This window comes from Zeus faber (genome assembly GCF_960531495.2).
Source record: "Zeus faber genome assembly, chromosome: 16".
In the NCBI taxonomy this organism is placed as follows: domain Eukaryota; kingdom Metazoa; phylum Chordata; class Actinopteri; order Zeiformes; family Zeidae; genus Zeus; species Zeus faber.
Window position 1 is genome coordinate 13229299 of NC_137202.1, and position 17242 is coordinate 13246540.

Below are 17242 nucleotides of genomic sequence, written 5' to 3' on the forward strand. Positions count from 1 at the left end.
GCCTTGTTTACACCTGGCATCAACATGCCTCTTGCGTGATACGAGTGGACGGCTCTGAGTGCGTCTGTTCACACCCGCCGTTAGAATGTGTCTCCACATTGCATCTCGAGCGACCACCTGTGATGGGATCTCTCTTCCCCGCTCTGTATGCAAGTAACGCCGACATCATTTACGTTTGCAAAGACCAACGTGCAAAGACCTCTGCGCGTGTGCAAAATCAAAACGTTAAAGACTGAGATTTCGGTGCCGTGTGTACCGTAGGCAGCGCGGGGTTCAGGATCAGCAGATTTATTTGGTTTCCTTTCTTACTTGTATGGAAAATTGAAAACGTGAACATAACTCAGAGAATTGGAGTGGAGTTTTTTGTCCTCTGGAGAGCGGCGTTTATATTTTAGCTGTACTTATTTTTGTTGGTTCGCTACTCGTGTGAAACAAACTAAGGGAGTCTCCGTTCCATATCGGATCACTGCGTAATGGAGAGGGAGCCATCCCCGGTCCACTGTGTGTTGCGGTTCACGGGTCTCGAAACAAAACAAATAAAAACAGAGTGTGATTTTATTTTACATGTTTTTGTTTTGCTCCGTTGCCTAATTGAACAACAAAAAAAACTGTGCGCTCTGTGCCGCGTCGCGCACGTCTCCCCGTTGCTTTCTGTTGCTATGGGACTTAATTGGGTAAAAACAGGATGTTTTTGTGTAAAAACCTCCGAATGTGCTCTGAGCGATCCGATTTCAATGCGTCCTCAATGCGTCTTGGGTGCGTCACACCTGTACTTAGAGCTGTCGACTGGTGATCGGATCACCCAAGATGCATTTTAATGCCAGATGTGAACAGGGCGTTAGATCCATATTCACATTATTTTCTATAATGATTCATATTGAATTTTAAACCTCAAATCTTCTTTAAATATGTTTTTTGCTTCAGCCGAAACTAAACCCTATACAATGTTTTTAATTCAATATTTACAATATCTTTACATCTGTATGGTTACATTTTAATTTCTCTGGTATCTTCTTTGTTGACTACAATACTGATTCAGTGTACTGTGTTGTAGATTTAGTCTAGTGTGGGACTAACACTCCTCTAGAGAGCCATTAACATTTAAATGGAGAAGAAATGTGTGATCTCCATCACGCAATGCAGGCTCACGGATGTGTGCATCCGTGTGTGTGTGTGTGTTTCAGAACGTGGAAAAGGCAGGAAGAGACAGGCGATCCTCGGCGAGCACCCCTCCTCCTACAGCGATAACGGCTACGGTAAGTTACAAACACATGAATGGAGTAATTTTAAACGGGAAACCACATCTGCAACTTCCTTTGCAAGTGAAACTTGAATTTCTTGCATAACTGTGACCATGTACACGGGCGTGGACACATACACACACACACACACACACACACACACATATTCATAGAACTCTGAGGTGTCAGTTGCTAAGCATTTGAACGATGTAAATTTGGGTGTATGTCAAATTGTGGTTGGAAATTCACTGTGTATTTAATTCTGTACTTTTCATGGCGTGGTTATTTAAAATTAGACTAGATTCAATTAGATATATTACATTTTTTTTCTTTATACTGTGTCGCTTTCACGGATGCACAGAATAAACACAGTCGTGCTGTCCATCCACAGTCACAGCCAAATCTAAAGTTATTGTTGTTATATGTATTTATTACTACATGGCTGTTATTATGCTTTGTGGTGTTAAGTAATATTATGTAATTCCTGAATGTAATGTGATTATGTGAAGTTAATGTTCTGTCATTTATATTATTGTCGACTTTCCATAAAGCGAAGTGCCCCTTGAGGACTTTAAAGATCTACTCAACTTTACTTTACTCCTATATGCCCGGCGAACTCTACCTCATTAAATGTTGTGAGAGATCAGTGTTTGCCCTTTTATCCATTAATGCACCAGCATTGGACTCTTATTCGCTAATATTGGCTCACTATTGACCCATGAGAGGTCAAATACGATAAAATAGAAAAACAAAGAAGTACAGTTATTGTTTCCACTATTGTTTCCAAACAATGGACATATGACCAAGACAACTTCAACATCAAAACGACTTAGATAAAAGCAGATAAAGTTAAATAAATAATAAAAACATAAAAAGGCTAAATAAGTATAGGAAAAAAGTAAGCACACAAATAAATAATAAAATAATGCGATAAAACAATTTATATCTATCAACTTTCCTTTGCAGCGAGAGAAGTGAAATCAGAGCCACGGCCTCTGAAGCAGGGGTGTCCAAACTTTTTTCACTGAGGGCCCCATCTGGAAAAATATGCAAAGGGCTGGACCACTCACGAGAGGTGAGGGGTGCACCTCACCTCTAGTGTATTAAAGTTAGCAAAATCAATCAAATGTAGGTCAATTATGCTTGATAATTGCACAACGAATGCTTAAAGAAAAAAAACAAACAGCCTACATCACAGCTTTCCATTCATGAGTTTTCATGTATTTTGTTACAAAAAGGGTTGGCAGCACATTCTCAAAATAGCAGCCTCAGGTTGCTTCTTGGTCAGGATGGTGATCCCCCTTCACAGCCCTGTACAAAGGGGGAAAAATAAGGGGAAAAGGGGATGGGTATATTTCAAGCTTGTTATGCAAAGAAGTTATTGGGCTTGTTAACACATCAACTACCATTTGTTAGAAAATGTTATCAACTTTAATTGACTGGATTCATTAAGTAACTGGGCTTATTAACACATGGGTACTGTGTGATATATTTTTAACACGCCTATAATGGGAACAGCGTTGCACTCAGTGGGAGCAGTGATCCTGCGCTTTGGACGGAAGGATGGCTGGCAGGTCAGGAGTAAGTTTGGTGGTTGAGATGCGAAGGACATCCCAGAGATGGCTGTCGGTCATTTTGGTTCTCAATCTGCTTTTGTTCAGAGTTAACAGAGAAAATGTTTGCTCACATAATGTAATTTGAGCTGAACAGACTCATCATTCTTTTTTGCGTGGCGCCTTTTTTCCAAGCTCTGGTAGAAGTCGGGTCGGGAGAGACGCTGACGTTGATTCTTCAGAGAATCATCCCACTGCATTTCGATAAGTTCCTATTGCAGACTCTCTTCTACTTATTCTGCATCCATCAGGAAGGGCGTAGAGAATTCTGAATTCTGTCACGAGAGATCGCTGCAGCCCGGAGCCGCGGCTTAGCCAGCGCACATCAGAATGGTAGAGTAGGTCCCTGGATTCAGCATCGACATCAGATAGGAAACCTTGAAATTCTATGTGGTAGAGCCCTCGTGCTCGAAATATGTTGACAGTTTTCACAAGAGTGTCACATCGCTAAGCTGGACTGTCTTGGCAGAGAGGGCTTCTTGGTGGATGATACAGTGCATTTCAACAGCCTCACCTCCACTCTCTTGCACCTTGGCGCACACCATAGAGGCCATTCCTTTGCGCTCGCCTGTCATTGCTGGAGCCCCATCCGTTGTAACTCCACACAGCTTGTCCCATTTAAGTCCCATCTTGTCAATTGCATTAGACACAGCTTCAAAAATGTCCTTACCCATTGTTGTGCCCTTTAGACTCCTCAGATCAAGCAGCTCCTCCATAATGCAAAAGTTATCGTCAACTCCCCACAAAAACATTAACAGCTGTGCGGTGTCTGTGGTATCTGTGCGCTCATCACATGCAATTGAGTAAAAATCAAAAGCACAAGCTTTGTCTGACACTTGATGTTTTAAGTTAGCTGACAAGTCTTCGATTCGCCGCACAACTGTGTTTTTGAATTCTCATGCTTTGATTGCTCTTGTTTTGTGGAGAAAATGTCTTGTTCAAGTAGCTCCACCCAGTGTTAAAACGAAGAAGTACAATACAGTCAAGCGCAAGTTTTATGTATGTGCCATATTCCATTATATTTTTATTTGCTGCGGGCGAATTAAAAAATGGACCACGGGCCGTAGTTTGGACACCCCTGCTCTAAAGTGTAAACTCAGATTCACGGTGAAGCGGTCCCCCAGCTAAAATATTGCTCTATGGCACCACCTAGAGGAATAAACTGAGAAATACAAATATTACCTTTTAGAATTTAAAGATTTAATAACTCCAAAAATCAACAATGATTGCGTGGGTTACTGTAGGGAGCTTTAATGATATAGATGTGCATCTGCTTTTCGATTTAGTCGAAATTACTACTCTTACATCAATAATTTATATATTTTAATATCTTTTTTGTCTTTTCTGTTTTATATTTATGAGTAAATATAATGTCTGTTTATTATCCAGCTCATCGCCCATGTTAACTAACTTCTGCCTTCTCCACGGTCTATAATAATGCAGGATACTTACTATACTCTTCATAAAGTGACATCATGTTAGTAAAATTTCCTCCCCGTACCTCTCCCGTCTCCCAGGCTCTCCATGTCCCCTGTTGCCTCTTCCGGGGAACAGCCGGTACAAACTGGGCTCGCTGGACGTTCCAGACATGGTGTCCTACCCCCTTCCCCAGTCTTCCTCCTCGTATTCCTGCCACACCTCCAGCTCCGTCGCCATGGTGAGCGGCCTCCATCCTTCAAAGATGAACTGCACACGCATCTTCAACCTCTTCTGCCTCTATGGAAACATCGAAAAGGTTTGTATGCTTGCGTTTATTGTAGTTGTTTATGCAAATTTTAGACGGTTCATGGGGGGGGGGGTTGAACGCATCAGAGATTTCAGCTAAATTTACTGAATAAATCCTCCTAAAACTCTGCCTACAGAATGTTGTCGTGCAACATCCTGTAGGCAGAATTTGTGCAATATTTTGTCCACAGCTGCAAATGAAAGTCCATACACTAATTCTCACTAATCCTATCAGAATCCTTATCATAATCAGAATCAGAATCAATTTATTTTTGCCGGGTACATTTACATGTACCAGGAATTTCTTTTGGTGAGGTTTGGTTCACTTCAGGACAGACCATAAGCATTTTAAAAAATAAAAAGCTTAACAGTCTGGAAAAAAAAGGGAAATAAAACAATTATAAAATAAAATAGGATTAAAAATAAAATATGAAATATAAAATATATACAAATAGCCAAAAATAAAAAACATAAATATTCTGATATTTAAGATTTACAAATATACAAATGTGATACTATGCACAGGATGAATTATTGTCATGGTATAGGTTAAAAATGCTAAATTATTATATAAATTATTACTATGGTATAACTAGCTTATTACAGTACTTCAAGTGTAACACCAGTTATTCCATGTACGTTATCCTTTATCCTTATCACAAAGGCCCCCCAAAAAGAAAAAACAATGAACTATTCATGAAAAGATATAGCTTTTTAAATTCTCAGTATAGTCTGTCAAATGGCTTTTACAATTTAATTCAATGTCATCTATAATCTATAAGGTATAAGATTAGTAGTTAATCGGGAAAGGTCTCACCGTTTGTGTGTAATCTATGATGAATCTATTATTCAAAAAGTATAGAATGAGAAATGTATAATGGAATGGATATGAGTACGGTACAAGTGTGAGCGTGTGTTAAAACGTGTATGTCATACCCTCCTGTGTTGTGGAATGTGTTTTGGTTTTCATGTGTGTCGTCTTCCACAGGTAAAATTCATGAAGAGCGTCCCTGGCACAGCGCTGGTGGAGATGGGCGATGAGTACGCCGTCGACAGAGCCATCACACACCTCAACAGCATCAAGGTGTTTGGAAAGAGACTCAATGTCTGGTGAGAAGCGCATACATACAGAGGCATGCGCGGAGTTAGAAGGACAGCGCTACAGAATACGCATTAAAGAAAAATTGTTAGTGTTGGTGGTGGAGTAACCGTTGTGAAAGTTGACATTGAGTGACAACTGGACCTGGAATTGAACCTGTAAAGGAGAGAAAGTACGAATGAGTCCAGTCCTGCGCGAGCGAGTAAGGCAGTAGTCGCGTGACCGGAGGAGGATCCTAAGCTGAAGTGTGAACATTCGCCCGTATTTGGTGTTCGAAAACTAAAATAAACAAATACAAGATACAGTAATTTCTTTTCTTATGATAGGCTATATCAAAAGGCTCACCAGGCAATTTACTCAAATGAGCTGTCGAGCTTTTACGAGTGTTGATGTCTTAGTTGATGTCCTTGTTACTCCACCTACAAGTTCAAGTGCAAGTGAAGGGTTACAAGTTTACATCATCTTAAGATATTCTAGTGTGTGTGTGTGTGTGTGTGTGTCGCTGCATATAAATATCGCTGATACAATATTTCTGTCCACTTCACCTCAGAAAGAGATGTTTAGGAAAACGCCAACCCTTTAACTCCGCAGGGCAACACACGCCCATGTTCAGGTCCATTGACTCTATTTACAAAAGCCGTTTGGCAGCTTGTGTAAGCCAGCCAGTCTCATGCCCTCACTGTGCGCATGCCATGTGATCATCAGCTGAGCAGCAGGATCACATAACCTGAACAGCCCTCTGCCTTTCGGCTCAGCTTTTATTATCCCGATTTTAAGAAGAAATGTAGTGTGTGTGGGTGTATGTGTGTGTGTGTGTGTGTGTGTGTGTGTGTGTGTGTGTGTGTGTGTGTGTGTGTGTGTGTGTGTGTGTGTGTGTGTGTGTGAGTGTGCGGTGGGGGGGGCGGGGGGGGGGGGGGGGGTTGGGGGTCTTTACCTTTTTGTAGCTGGTACAGCAACATTAACTTACGTTTGAAGTCTCTCAGTTGTAAATCCTTTATTGAATGTGTTTTATGAGTTTACACATCAAGATATGTGTACAAGAATGTGTAAAAAAAAAAAAAAGATGCATACAAAGACATCACAGTGCAGTCTCAAAGGGCTTCACATTTCACATAGCACATGGAAATCAACGGCACCCATTACTCTGAATTCCCATCCGGACAGGAAAAACTCACGTAGGTACCAGGTAGATTCACCTGGGAGGAGACGCCGGGGCAGGTTGGGGCAGGTTGGGGCAGGTTGGCTAACCAAACACCGAGCGATGAGGGACGGGTGCATCTCGGTTACTCTGTTTGCTCTGTTACCATCGTGACAGGTTAGACAATGGATTGATGGATGATGAACTGGCAAAAGATCTGCTGATAATACACTTTAATACCTCCTCCACTTGGGAGTTAGCCAAGTATAGTTCAAGTTTGACTACGGTATCAGAGCAGTAGAGTGAGACACGTAGTGTATTTTTCAGATCAGATTCCAACTTAACCGATCAGCCACAACATTAAAGCCACCACTAATAACCACTGATATTGTGTAGCTCCCCCTCGCGCCGCCGAAACAGCTCTGACCCGTCGCGGCACGGACTCCACCAAGACCTCTGAAGGTGTCCTGTGGTATCTGGCACCAAGACGTTAGCAAGCCCGATCCACGGGCCCCCATGGATCGGGCTTGTTGTTCCAGCACATTAACTTTAAGAACCGACTGTTCGTTGCTGCACTATACATCCCACCCCTTGACAGGTGCCATTGGAATGAAATGAGAAATGTTATTCACTTCACCACTCAGTGGTTTTAATGCAGTGGCTGATCTGTGTATATAGCTTTCCTCTAGCTTTTAAGGTTTTACAAAAAAAACGACTAACTGTGGACCATTTTGCGTGCTTTTCCCCCAGTGTGTCCAAGCAGCACGCGGTGATCCCCAGTCAGGTGTTTGAGCTGGAGGACGGCAGCAGCAGCTACAAGGACTTTGCGATGACCAGGAACAACCGCTTCAGCAGCGCTGGCCAGGCCTCCAAAAACATCATCCAGCCTCCGTCCGCCGTCCTGCACTTCTACAACGTGCCGCCATGCGTCTCCCAGGACCATTTAATGAGGGTAAGTTCCCCTCTCGCGTTCTTTTAATTCATCGTTTTTTGTCTTTGCATATTTCGATGTCTCAGCACGAAATATATAATGTTCTGGCTTTTATTATAGTCCAGTCTCGTTGATAAAGGATCGCTCTACCTCCAATTTTAGCCGGATGAAATGGTAGTCCATTTCTTCATTGTGTAATCATTGTTGCAATTGATTTGCAGCCCATTCGCAGTACACTCGCAGAGCAAAAGAATGGGATTGAAAGGTTTATCGATTGATCTATTGATTGATCCTCCTGTGTTTCCCCAGCTGTGCGAGGAGCACGACGTCCCTGGCTTTGTCAAGTTCAAAGTGTTTGACGCAAAGCGTAAGTCTTCTGTCTGTTTAAGGCTCATTGATCCAAGTTGGAAATTGGTTCCAGGTTGTAGAATATTTGATACGGAAGCTTTTATCCTCAAAATTATTTCACGAGCGAAAGTAAAAACATTTTTTACCTCGCTCTGCTGCACCAGTACGACTTTCGACTGAGTACAAGCACTCAGTACTCACTTTTGGATATTTCCTAATTCCAAATAAGAATATAAATATAATTTTTAAGGGAATTTCTGATTTTGAAGCATGTGAATGTTTGTTAACTATTTTCAATATTTATTCACCTTTTTATTGTTTATTTGTTATTATATTGTTTATTGCATATAGCCATTATTTCTTTCTATTTTAATTTATTTTGTTATCTTTTTTAAAGTGACTTTTTTTTTTTTCTTTCCTATTTTCAGTTTTTATCACTTTTATGACTTTAATTGTGGTAGCCTATTGGTTCTGGTGTATGTACAGGAGTATTTTAACAGAGCCAGTGCCTTGGCATCGTTGGATTTAATAATGTAAACGATCCAATCATGATTTCTCGCCCTGTCCCTCTCTGCTGCAGCCTCCTCTAAGACCATCTCTGGCTTGCTGGAGTTTGACAGTAAGACTCAAGCTGTCGAGGTCCTGACTGTTCTCAACCATTACCAGATCAGAATACCTAGTAAGTTGGGGATCTTGGGATCCTGGGAATCTTTCCCATTGGAAATCAAAGATTTTTGTGTGTGTATTTAAGAAAATATATAGACAAGAGTTTGCAAGTGTGCCTGTCCATTGAATACGTCTGATTGTGTCTTTGTCCGGGTTCTTTCAGATGGGTCCAACCCGTACACCCTGAAACTCTGTTTCTCCACCTCCTCTCACTTATAAAAAAAACTGGATGATTGAAGGAGCCCGACCGTAGAATCCCTGTCCGCCCCGAAAGACGTGGAGAGGCGGAGAGAATGTCAAAAGAAAGGAAACTGAGGGAGAAAGACGGGCCTCGCTTGGATGAAGAGAGAGAGACAGGGGGATAGGAAGAGGGCACGGCAGACAATAGGGGTGTTAAAGAATGACGGACGGGACCAGGGAGAGATGGGCATGTGACGGAGGGTAGGGGAGTCAAGTCTGAGAGGAGAAGATGAAGCGATAAAGATGATTCGCCGTCTCATCTCGCGGAGGGAAAAAGGGAAAAACCCAAAGGCAAATATTCATTCATTCGAGTTTATTTTGTGGTCTGGCACAACCCACCTGAAAGAGACACACACACACACACACACACACAGACAAAAAAAAAGGCCAGAAAATAAAACATGCCATCCTCGCCTCCGATGTCTCAGTGGACAAATAACTTTTTTTTGTTGGGTTTTGTTCTTGGGACTAAAGTGTATTTGTGCTCATATTTCTGTGTATTTTTTTTTTTTTTTTGTGGTGATAGAAGATGTCTACGGAACACAGAAAATGTGACTTCCAAAGAGACGGCTGACGTGCGGCCGGATCCATGGCAACTCAGTGGGTTATTTTGCCGAATTCAACCCCAATTTGCCGCTTTAAAAAAAAAAAAAAAGCTCTGTTTTTAAAGGCCAACTCCTGAGGTGACATGTTAATACTGTTTCTACTTTGCTTGAGTTAAAAGACTGATTCAGCGTCCGACGGACAATGGCCGACGTCACCCTCCATCTCAGTCAGCATGTACATGTGTATAGAATTTGAACTAAAGTTTGGTCCTTGAAGACGGGGAGTTGCTGTCGAGGGGGTCGTAGATTCCAATGTGTTGGACATTTGTGTTAGACTGTGTGTGTGAAGTGATGGAACTTTGAAGGTTTTTACCTCCACACCTTGAGATGCTTGACGTGCATAAACTACCAAATGTATCACTGCAAAGTGACGTTCACCCCCTGCAAGCTGGTTTTATATTATTTAAATCCTTCTGGGCCTTACATACGGGGATATGACAAGGCTACAAAATAATCAACTCAATAACCAATCACTCACTGTCCATATTATAGGTGCAAATAATAAATATCCGAATAAAATAATTTACTTAATCCCTCACTGAAATAACAAAGTTATCTGTTTTTCTTGCACAAATGCAGTTGATATAAAGTGTTTATGGGCTTCGGGGGCAAATGTTAATCATACCTTTTTCTACCTTTCAGTTGTCAAGATAATTGAAATAATTTTTAGTGTCCTGTATTTGCACATATGTGTGTCTCTGTGTGTGCATGTGCAGAGTAGACGTGACTTTTATTTGGTCTGGATTGGGCGCAATATCTGCCCAATATTGTGCGCACATGGAAAACAAAAAGTGGTTGTTGTTTTTTTTTTCCAGGTTTGAGATAAGCTTGGTTCCACTCTAGTATCCCTTGAAATAAAATTTTAAAAAAAAGAGGAAATTTATATCTTGCAGACTATTCATGAAACACAGAGTTTTAAGTTTTAAGAGCAATAACATTGCTGTGTTTCACTGGCACAGAATTGCAGCTTCACATTTAATTTGAGAAACCAAAATACCTGCTGCTATTACCACAAGCACCTATTCTATTCCGTATTTTGTGCTTTGCAATTCTCTTACTGCTGATTTTTAGCAGCAACTTTTATTTTACATTTAAATTTGCCTGGCTGAGATTTTTTAAGCATTATAATGGATAATCATGCCTTATATTTGTTGAAAGGATGTCATTTTATTCATGTTGCTAAAATAACTATTTGTTATTAACATATTTGCTTATGATAGTGTATTACAAAACTGAATTACTGATATTTTTATTTAGTTCTTTAAATTAATTTGGTATTTTTTCTGTAGAAATGTAATCTCAATATAAAGGGATTGCATACTGATAATAATAAGATTATACAGTCTCTGATGTGTTAATAATAAATTAAAAGTCAGCTAGTACCTAAGCAAGCAGGCAACTCAGCTCAGTCATTTCAAATTCCGTCCAGATGCTGTGATCGGTGGTGTTCGACGTTAACATGTTTTATTGTCGCTATGGATTTGCGGTATATGTGTATCCGTGTGTGGTTTGTGAGACTATCTCATAACCCGGGTTGAAGGGTCATTGCGCACAATAGAACGACATATATTACCTCAGGCAAGGTCTTTGAGCAAACAAGTGAGTTCTACACAATAAGCGCGTCGGGAGGTGTGGGTCTTTCTATTTAATTTCAACCTGTAGACTTATTATTTGCCTTCTCAATCCTCACAAATCATCAAGCCATGACAAGTCACATTCCAGAAGGACATATTATATTAAAGTGACTCTACACCGCCTTCATCACGGGTGCAATTTGCCCGACGTTATAGCGGATGCAGCCAAATAATGTACACGCATTTATTTAACTGACAGATTTAAATTATATTGTTTTAAAATCTAAATTTCATATACAGTTTATGCGCAAACCCTCCTGCAACCCAGCAGCTCTAATTTAAGAAATCATCCCCAAAATATACTGATCTAACTATGTTAAAAAACAATGTTTGTGTGTTACAATCAGCATGGGGATCATCATTCCTGCAGTGAAAATGTGCTCCGAGTCTTCTTGATAGGATCTCATCCTCCTTTGTGTGTCTCCATGCTGCCATAACATAATAATGGGTGTTACTTAATGCAACCTCTCAAGATAAAAAAAAAAAAAAAAAAAGATGCCTGTATGAAGGAGTGAAATGTTAGGTCAAATTAAACTAAATGTTGTTTGAAAGTGAGTATTTAAAAAGGTCAGAAACTTTTTTTTTTCAGTATACCTACTTAATCTATATTGCCTCATAATGGTGCCCATTGTTGTTGTCTGATTAGAGATATTTTCCAAGGTTTTATTTTTTAGATTTATTGAATATTTATATGGAACCATGATGAAGAAGAAAGAAATACAATAAATGTTTTGTTTTTTCCTCCCCATCTAATCATCCCCCTGTATAGACTGTCTGAAAACATCCGACTGTCGACATATCTTCTGAAAAGTTAATAAATAAACTGTCCTCATTACAAACAAATAAGGTGGCTTCGAAAATATACTTTAACGCGCTTTCAGGGTTTTTTTTGTTGTTTTTTGAACACATTTTAGGATGGAATTTTCCGTGCGTGCAACTCGACACTGTTATCATTTTTATCCACCAACCTCCAGCCACCGAAGAGACCACGCCCTGCATACCGAAGGGACCACGCCCACTTGGTTGGTCCTTGTCTTTATCTCTCTGTTTTGTTTATCTGGAAATAATTATCGAGAAGTCATTATCTGAAACATATATATATATATATATATATATATATATATATATATATATATATATATATATATATATATATATATATTTTCTTTTTTTCCAGATAAAGAACATGTATACTGTACGTGTGTGGCACGGTGGCAGCGTGCCTCACAGCAAGAAGGTCCTGGGTTCGATTCCCGCCCGGGGCGCTGTTGGCACCCTGCTCCGGCGGGTTATCTCCCAATTAGGGTCCTCTCTGTGTGGAGTTTGCATGTTCTCCCCGTGCTCACCTGGGGTTTCCTCCATGTTACATCAGTAAGGACCCCCCCACCAAAAACATGCACAACATCATGGTCGTCGTCGTCTGACCAGCGATGGACACATGGAGCCAGGTCGCGGGGCGCGTCGCTGAATGCTGCCCACTGCTCCTGGCTGCCCGACCCGGGGGAAGGACAGGGCCAGGATGGGTCAAATGCAGAGGAGCCATTTCACCGGCCACTATCCAAAGCGTGTGTGTGGGTGTGTGTGTGTGTGTGTGTGTATGCGTGTGTTGTAGTGGCGTGTCGTGTGGCAATTAAAGATTCTCCTTCACTACTACAAAGTCACCCTGTACAGGATATATTCGGGGTTTTTTTCTGTAATGGAGGCGGCCTTTTATTTTGAAAAATAACATGTTTACTTTTCGGCCGGAAGTAGCGTTGTCGACACTCGGACGGGCGTTGGGTGTCACGGTCGATTGAAAGCGTGTCGTCAACGCCTCCCGAAAGCGGAGCAGAGAGTGGTCGTCGGTATAATTTACGACCGAAGTCACGGTGACTCGGCAGAAACAGCCTCGGACCCCGCGGTGTGGAGGAGGCGGCTACGTCTGACTCCCGCGTTATATAAGCTGCGCCACCTCCCCACACTGCGCTCACTCAGGACTTCTGGACGCGGGGAACCTGCACAAGTAAGTACCGTGATTCTGCGTCGCTGTTGCGTTTTCAGATTGATGCATCTTAACTTGTCTCATTATAAACAGTGGTAAACCTGCAGGTTGCATGCGTTGGATGCGAACGAAACTAATTGATCGCAACGCGGTGCCTGCTTACCACCGGTTCCGTTGTAATCTCTATTTATTGTTACGGTCTGCACAGGCGCGCAAGTTGCGTCGTTAATCGTGTTTGCTTGTCGTTTGTTTCCACAGTGGCTCCTTACACCATCACGTACTTTGCCGTCAAAGGTACGTGAAGACCATGAAAACAAATATGCATGTCAAGGAAAGATACCATGCCAGGCAAACTTAAAAATAATAATAATTAAAAAAAAGAAAATGTTTGTGGGTTAAACGTATACAGTATGAATCTTTGGAGAATCAAAGTACCAGAGACGGCAATTCCCCTTTCCTGTGTGTGTGTGTGTGTGTGTGTGTGTGTGTGTGTGTGTGTGTGTGTGTGTGTGTGTGTGTGTGTGTGTGCGTGTGTGTGTGTTCCTCTTTTTCCATCACATTCCCTGCCAATGTGATGATTATCTCTTGGGGAACAAAGTTACTATTTCGAGGTACCAACTGATTATCGTGTTTGAGATACTAAGCCATTATTTCGAGAGTTTCTCGTTATAAATGACATAGGATGATGTTGGGGTTTTTTTTGCATCACATTGGCATAAATGGGCTTCCAAAAAAAGAAGACTTTATTGTATGTATAAACAGGCTCAACGTGTTTTGATTTCTTTGTCAAATGTTCCGATGCAATAAAATACTTTTTATTCATAATTATTATTATTTTTTATTTTATTTGACATGATTCCATATTCATACGCGATACTGTATTGGTGCGATTCCGAAATTTGGAGAGACACGGTGAGGAATTAGTCCCACCGGTTGATAAACTCATGACAACACCGGTGTTACGGACATTTTACAATACAGTGTCCCCGTTATGCACGGCCGCTGATTAGGGCTCGAGGGAGACAGGTCCCGATCTGTACCTGATCTGAGGTCTCCTGTGGCCTCCTCCCCTCTCCCCTGTGATAAGCAGACTGTGCTGCGACTCTGCTGTGCGTGCACAGGCAGACACTTAAACCGCCGTAGCGTCAGACTAACTACTGATCACGCGCTTCGTGTTTTACAGGTTAGAAATCTTTTTTTTCCGTTTTGACAAACGTCGGCGCTCACACGCGAAACTTCACTAAACGTTTTTAATTTAATTTTATTTCTGTGTCTAACAAAGCGAAACAACGGTGGGGCGCGGCGGGCAAGTAATGTTGAAGGTGTACGCCTGAACACCGCGCATGGAGAAGTTGAGGTTGCTCAAGAAGGTCTGTTTCACCCGTCCACATGAAATTCACGAATACACGGAAAACAGAGTTTTGAAAAATCCCCGCCCTGGAAGAAGTTTTTCAGCGACCTTAAATGCAGTTTTTTTTGTTTTTTTGGAGGCCAAAATCGCAGAGAAAATACTACGTTTTAACAATATTGGTGTGGATGAGGCTTTAATTTGTACTTAACATGCACAAACATAATGTTGCCAGTGTACTCTGAATTGCAAACAGCTTTATTTAATTCATTGCCAATTAACTGTAGACCTTCCTGAAAGCCATTGAGAGACTTGAGATATCGAATTATCAGCTCCTTTCCCGCTTGCGGCAGATCTCTCAATAGGTGCAGTTACTGTAGATAGCGTAAAAGCTGAACATTGCTTTGTGACACGAGTTTAACGTTCAACAAAGATCATTATCTTCGGGAGATTCTCTGAAACATCGTGGGCACTTGGGACTCAATAACATGACTTTGTATGGTCACATGGAAAGTGAAAGGAAATGGGGGGGTGGGAGTGATGACCCATCATTACCAAAAAATTACATCAAAATGACGTCCGTCGGACGAAAGACACTGTCACGCGGAGCGAGCGAACCCAAACGTTCGAGGCGGCTTAACCTTGAGAGGCTCCCAGTTAACAAGCGCTGGTTCCTTTGTTTCCCAGGGCGCTGCGGCGCCATCAAGTTCATGTTGGCGGATCAGGGCATGGACTGGAAAGACAACTTTGTCGACTTTGAGGCCGATTGGATGAAGGGAGACCTGAAAGACAAGTGTGTGAGTGGAAGCTGTTTTCTTTTTTATCTTTGGTGCTTTGTCTCGTGATGAATATCGTTAAAAGGCTTTGATTTGTACAGCGATTTATATTTTAATTTGTATGTTTTTTTTCACACTATCTTTACAGGTATTTGGTCAATTGCCCATGTTTGAGGATGGAGACTTTGTCTTGTTTCAGTCCAACGCGATTTTGCGACACCTGGGTCGCAATCACGGTAACTTCCTTGATTAGATGGTTTTTTTTTTTTAGCAGTCCTTACATACAATTTATTCTTAAACCATATATTTGTACATGAGGTTGTAGAATTTGTATAATTAAAATAATAGGGTTCAGGTTATTTCAACCTGAGATAAAAATGTATTTGTTGGAAAATTTCCTGAACACATCTTGAAAATAGCAAAGAAGGATTAACACATCAATTATGAGGCAAGTATTAGTTATTGAAAGAATAAATGTGTATATTACAGAGGCATTGAATTAAGGAATACTATTAATAGCATTGGTTAAAGATTATTGGTTCAATGATGCATAATGTTTTGTTATCAATTGAAAAGCATGATTGTCAGAATAATCTAAAAAAAAAATTTCTCCATAGGCGATGCTTATTGATACACTTTTAAAATACAATTTTATTTTGCACAAGACATTGAAATATTACAGTAAATCAATCTCAGTTTTATCGACTGTCCGAGGGAGACAAATGTGGAGCTGAGGAATGTCCATCACTTTGCATCATTAGAAAGTTGTCCCAAAAGCGCAGTCTCAGCAGATTTCGAGCAGATCGATGGAAGTTGATGAAAGTTCTCATCTGTCAATTTCGCCCTCTTCTCCCTTCAGGAGCATATGGCAAGGATGCAAAACAAGCTGCCTTGGTGGATATGATGAACGATGGTGTTGAGGACCTGCGTCTTAAATACATAAAGTTAATTTATCAGGAATACGTAAGTCAGCACACCGCCTCGTACACAAAAGTCCAATTCTCGCATAAGCCAGCATGACTTTGTTTACCCTGTATTAATAAATTCCTGGAAAGAAGACAAACGTGTGGTTGAGGTTTAAAACATGCAAAATGTTTGAGGTCGGTTTTCACTTCCAAAGCGCAGAAAGTCCCAGATTGTGTCTTTGAAGCACTTTTCTCCCTTCGAACGATGTGAATAAGGTGTTTTGTTTTTTTTTTGTTTTTTTCTTTTGTGGAATTTTCTTTGACTACGCTGTGTCTTTTTAATAGGACACCCAAAAAGAGCAATACCTTAAAGACCTGCCCACCCACCTGACCAAATTTGAAGCTGTTTTGGCCAAAAACAAAAGTGGATTTCTGGTTGGGGACAAGGTAATCTTTTATTATTGGAATGTCTTATATTTAGCTAAATTCTGAGTTCACCCAATAGTTATCTTTATAATGTATGCATTCGCTTCTTCTTCTTATTATTATTATTATTATTATTATTTATTTAACCTCTATTCAATCTTTTTTTTTAATCTTTTTTTTTCCCCCAGATTTCATTTGCAGACTACAACCTGTATGATCTTCTGCTCAACCACCTGGTCCTGTGTCCTTGCTGCCTGGACTCCTTCCCTCACTCCAAGAGCTTTGTGGAAAAGATGTCTGCGCGTCCCAAAATCAAGAGCTTCAAAGAATCTGACAAATTTAAGAAATTGCCGATTAATGGAAATGGAAAAGACTGAGCTCTGAGCAGGGATTGTTTTGTTTGTGCTTTAACCTCATACCCCTGATTATGTTAACATAAACGGTTACAATTTTATAACTGCAGACAAAGGAAAAACAATAAACTGGTCTTGTAATAAAGCGACACTATTTTTGTTTATTGATATGTTTTTAGTGCTTGTATAGCACTTGGGGGGTGGACAATAAAA

At 40.8% G+C, this 17242-nt stretch overlaps 2 protein-coding genes across 2 annotated transcripts in view; both read left to right on the top strand.

Annotated features, from left to right (window-relative positions):
• The window catches only part of hnrnpll (heterogeneous nuclear ribonucleoprotein L like), a gene marked incomplete at its 5' end in the record, with an annotated part of 42512 nt that extends 32104 nt beyond the window's left edge, over positions 1-10408 (top strand). Inside the window, 7 exons of the mRNA XM_080017082.1 lie at positions 1185-1256; positions 4372-4589; positions 5568-5689; positions 7567-7768; positions 8057-8114; positions 8676-8774; positions 8925-10408. Of these exons, the coding sequence (XP_079873208.1) occupies positions 1185-1256; positions 4372-4589; positions 5568-5689; positions 7567-7768; positions 8057-8114; positions 8676-8774; positions 8925-8980 (827 nt within the window). The 3' untranslated portion in view covers positions 8981-10408. The remainder of the gene's footprint in view (positions 1-1184; positions 1257-4371; positions 4590-5567; positions 5690-7566; positions 7769-8056; positions 8115-8675; positions 8775-8924) is intronic.
• A 2608-nt stretch (positions 10409-13016) lies between these two features.
• Positions 13017-17178, top strand: LOC307242709 (glutathione S-transferase P-like). Its single transcript, XM_080017258.1, has 7 exons — positions 13017-13242; positions 13480-13515; positions 15257-15366; positions 15494-15581; positions 16205-16308; positions 16596-16697; positions 16865-17178. Coding segments are annotated over exons 1-7 (630 nt in total). The 5' UTR covers positions 13017-13241; the 3' UTR covers positions 17054-17178.
• The last annotated feature ends 64 nt before the right edge of the window (positions 17179-17242 follow it).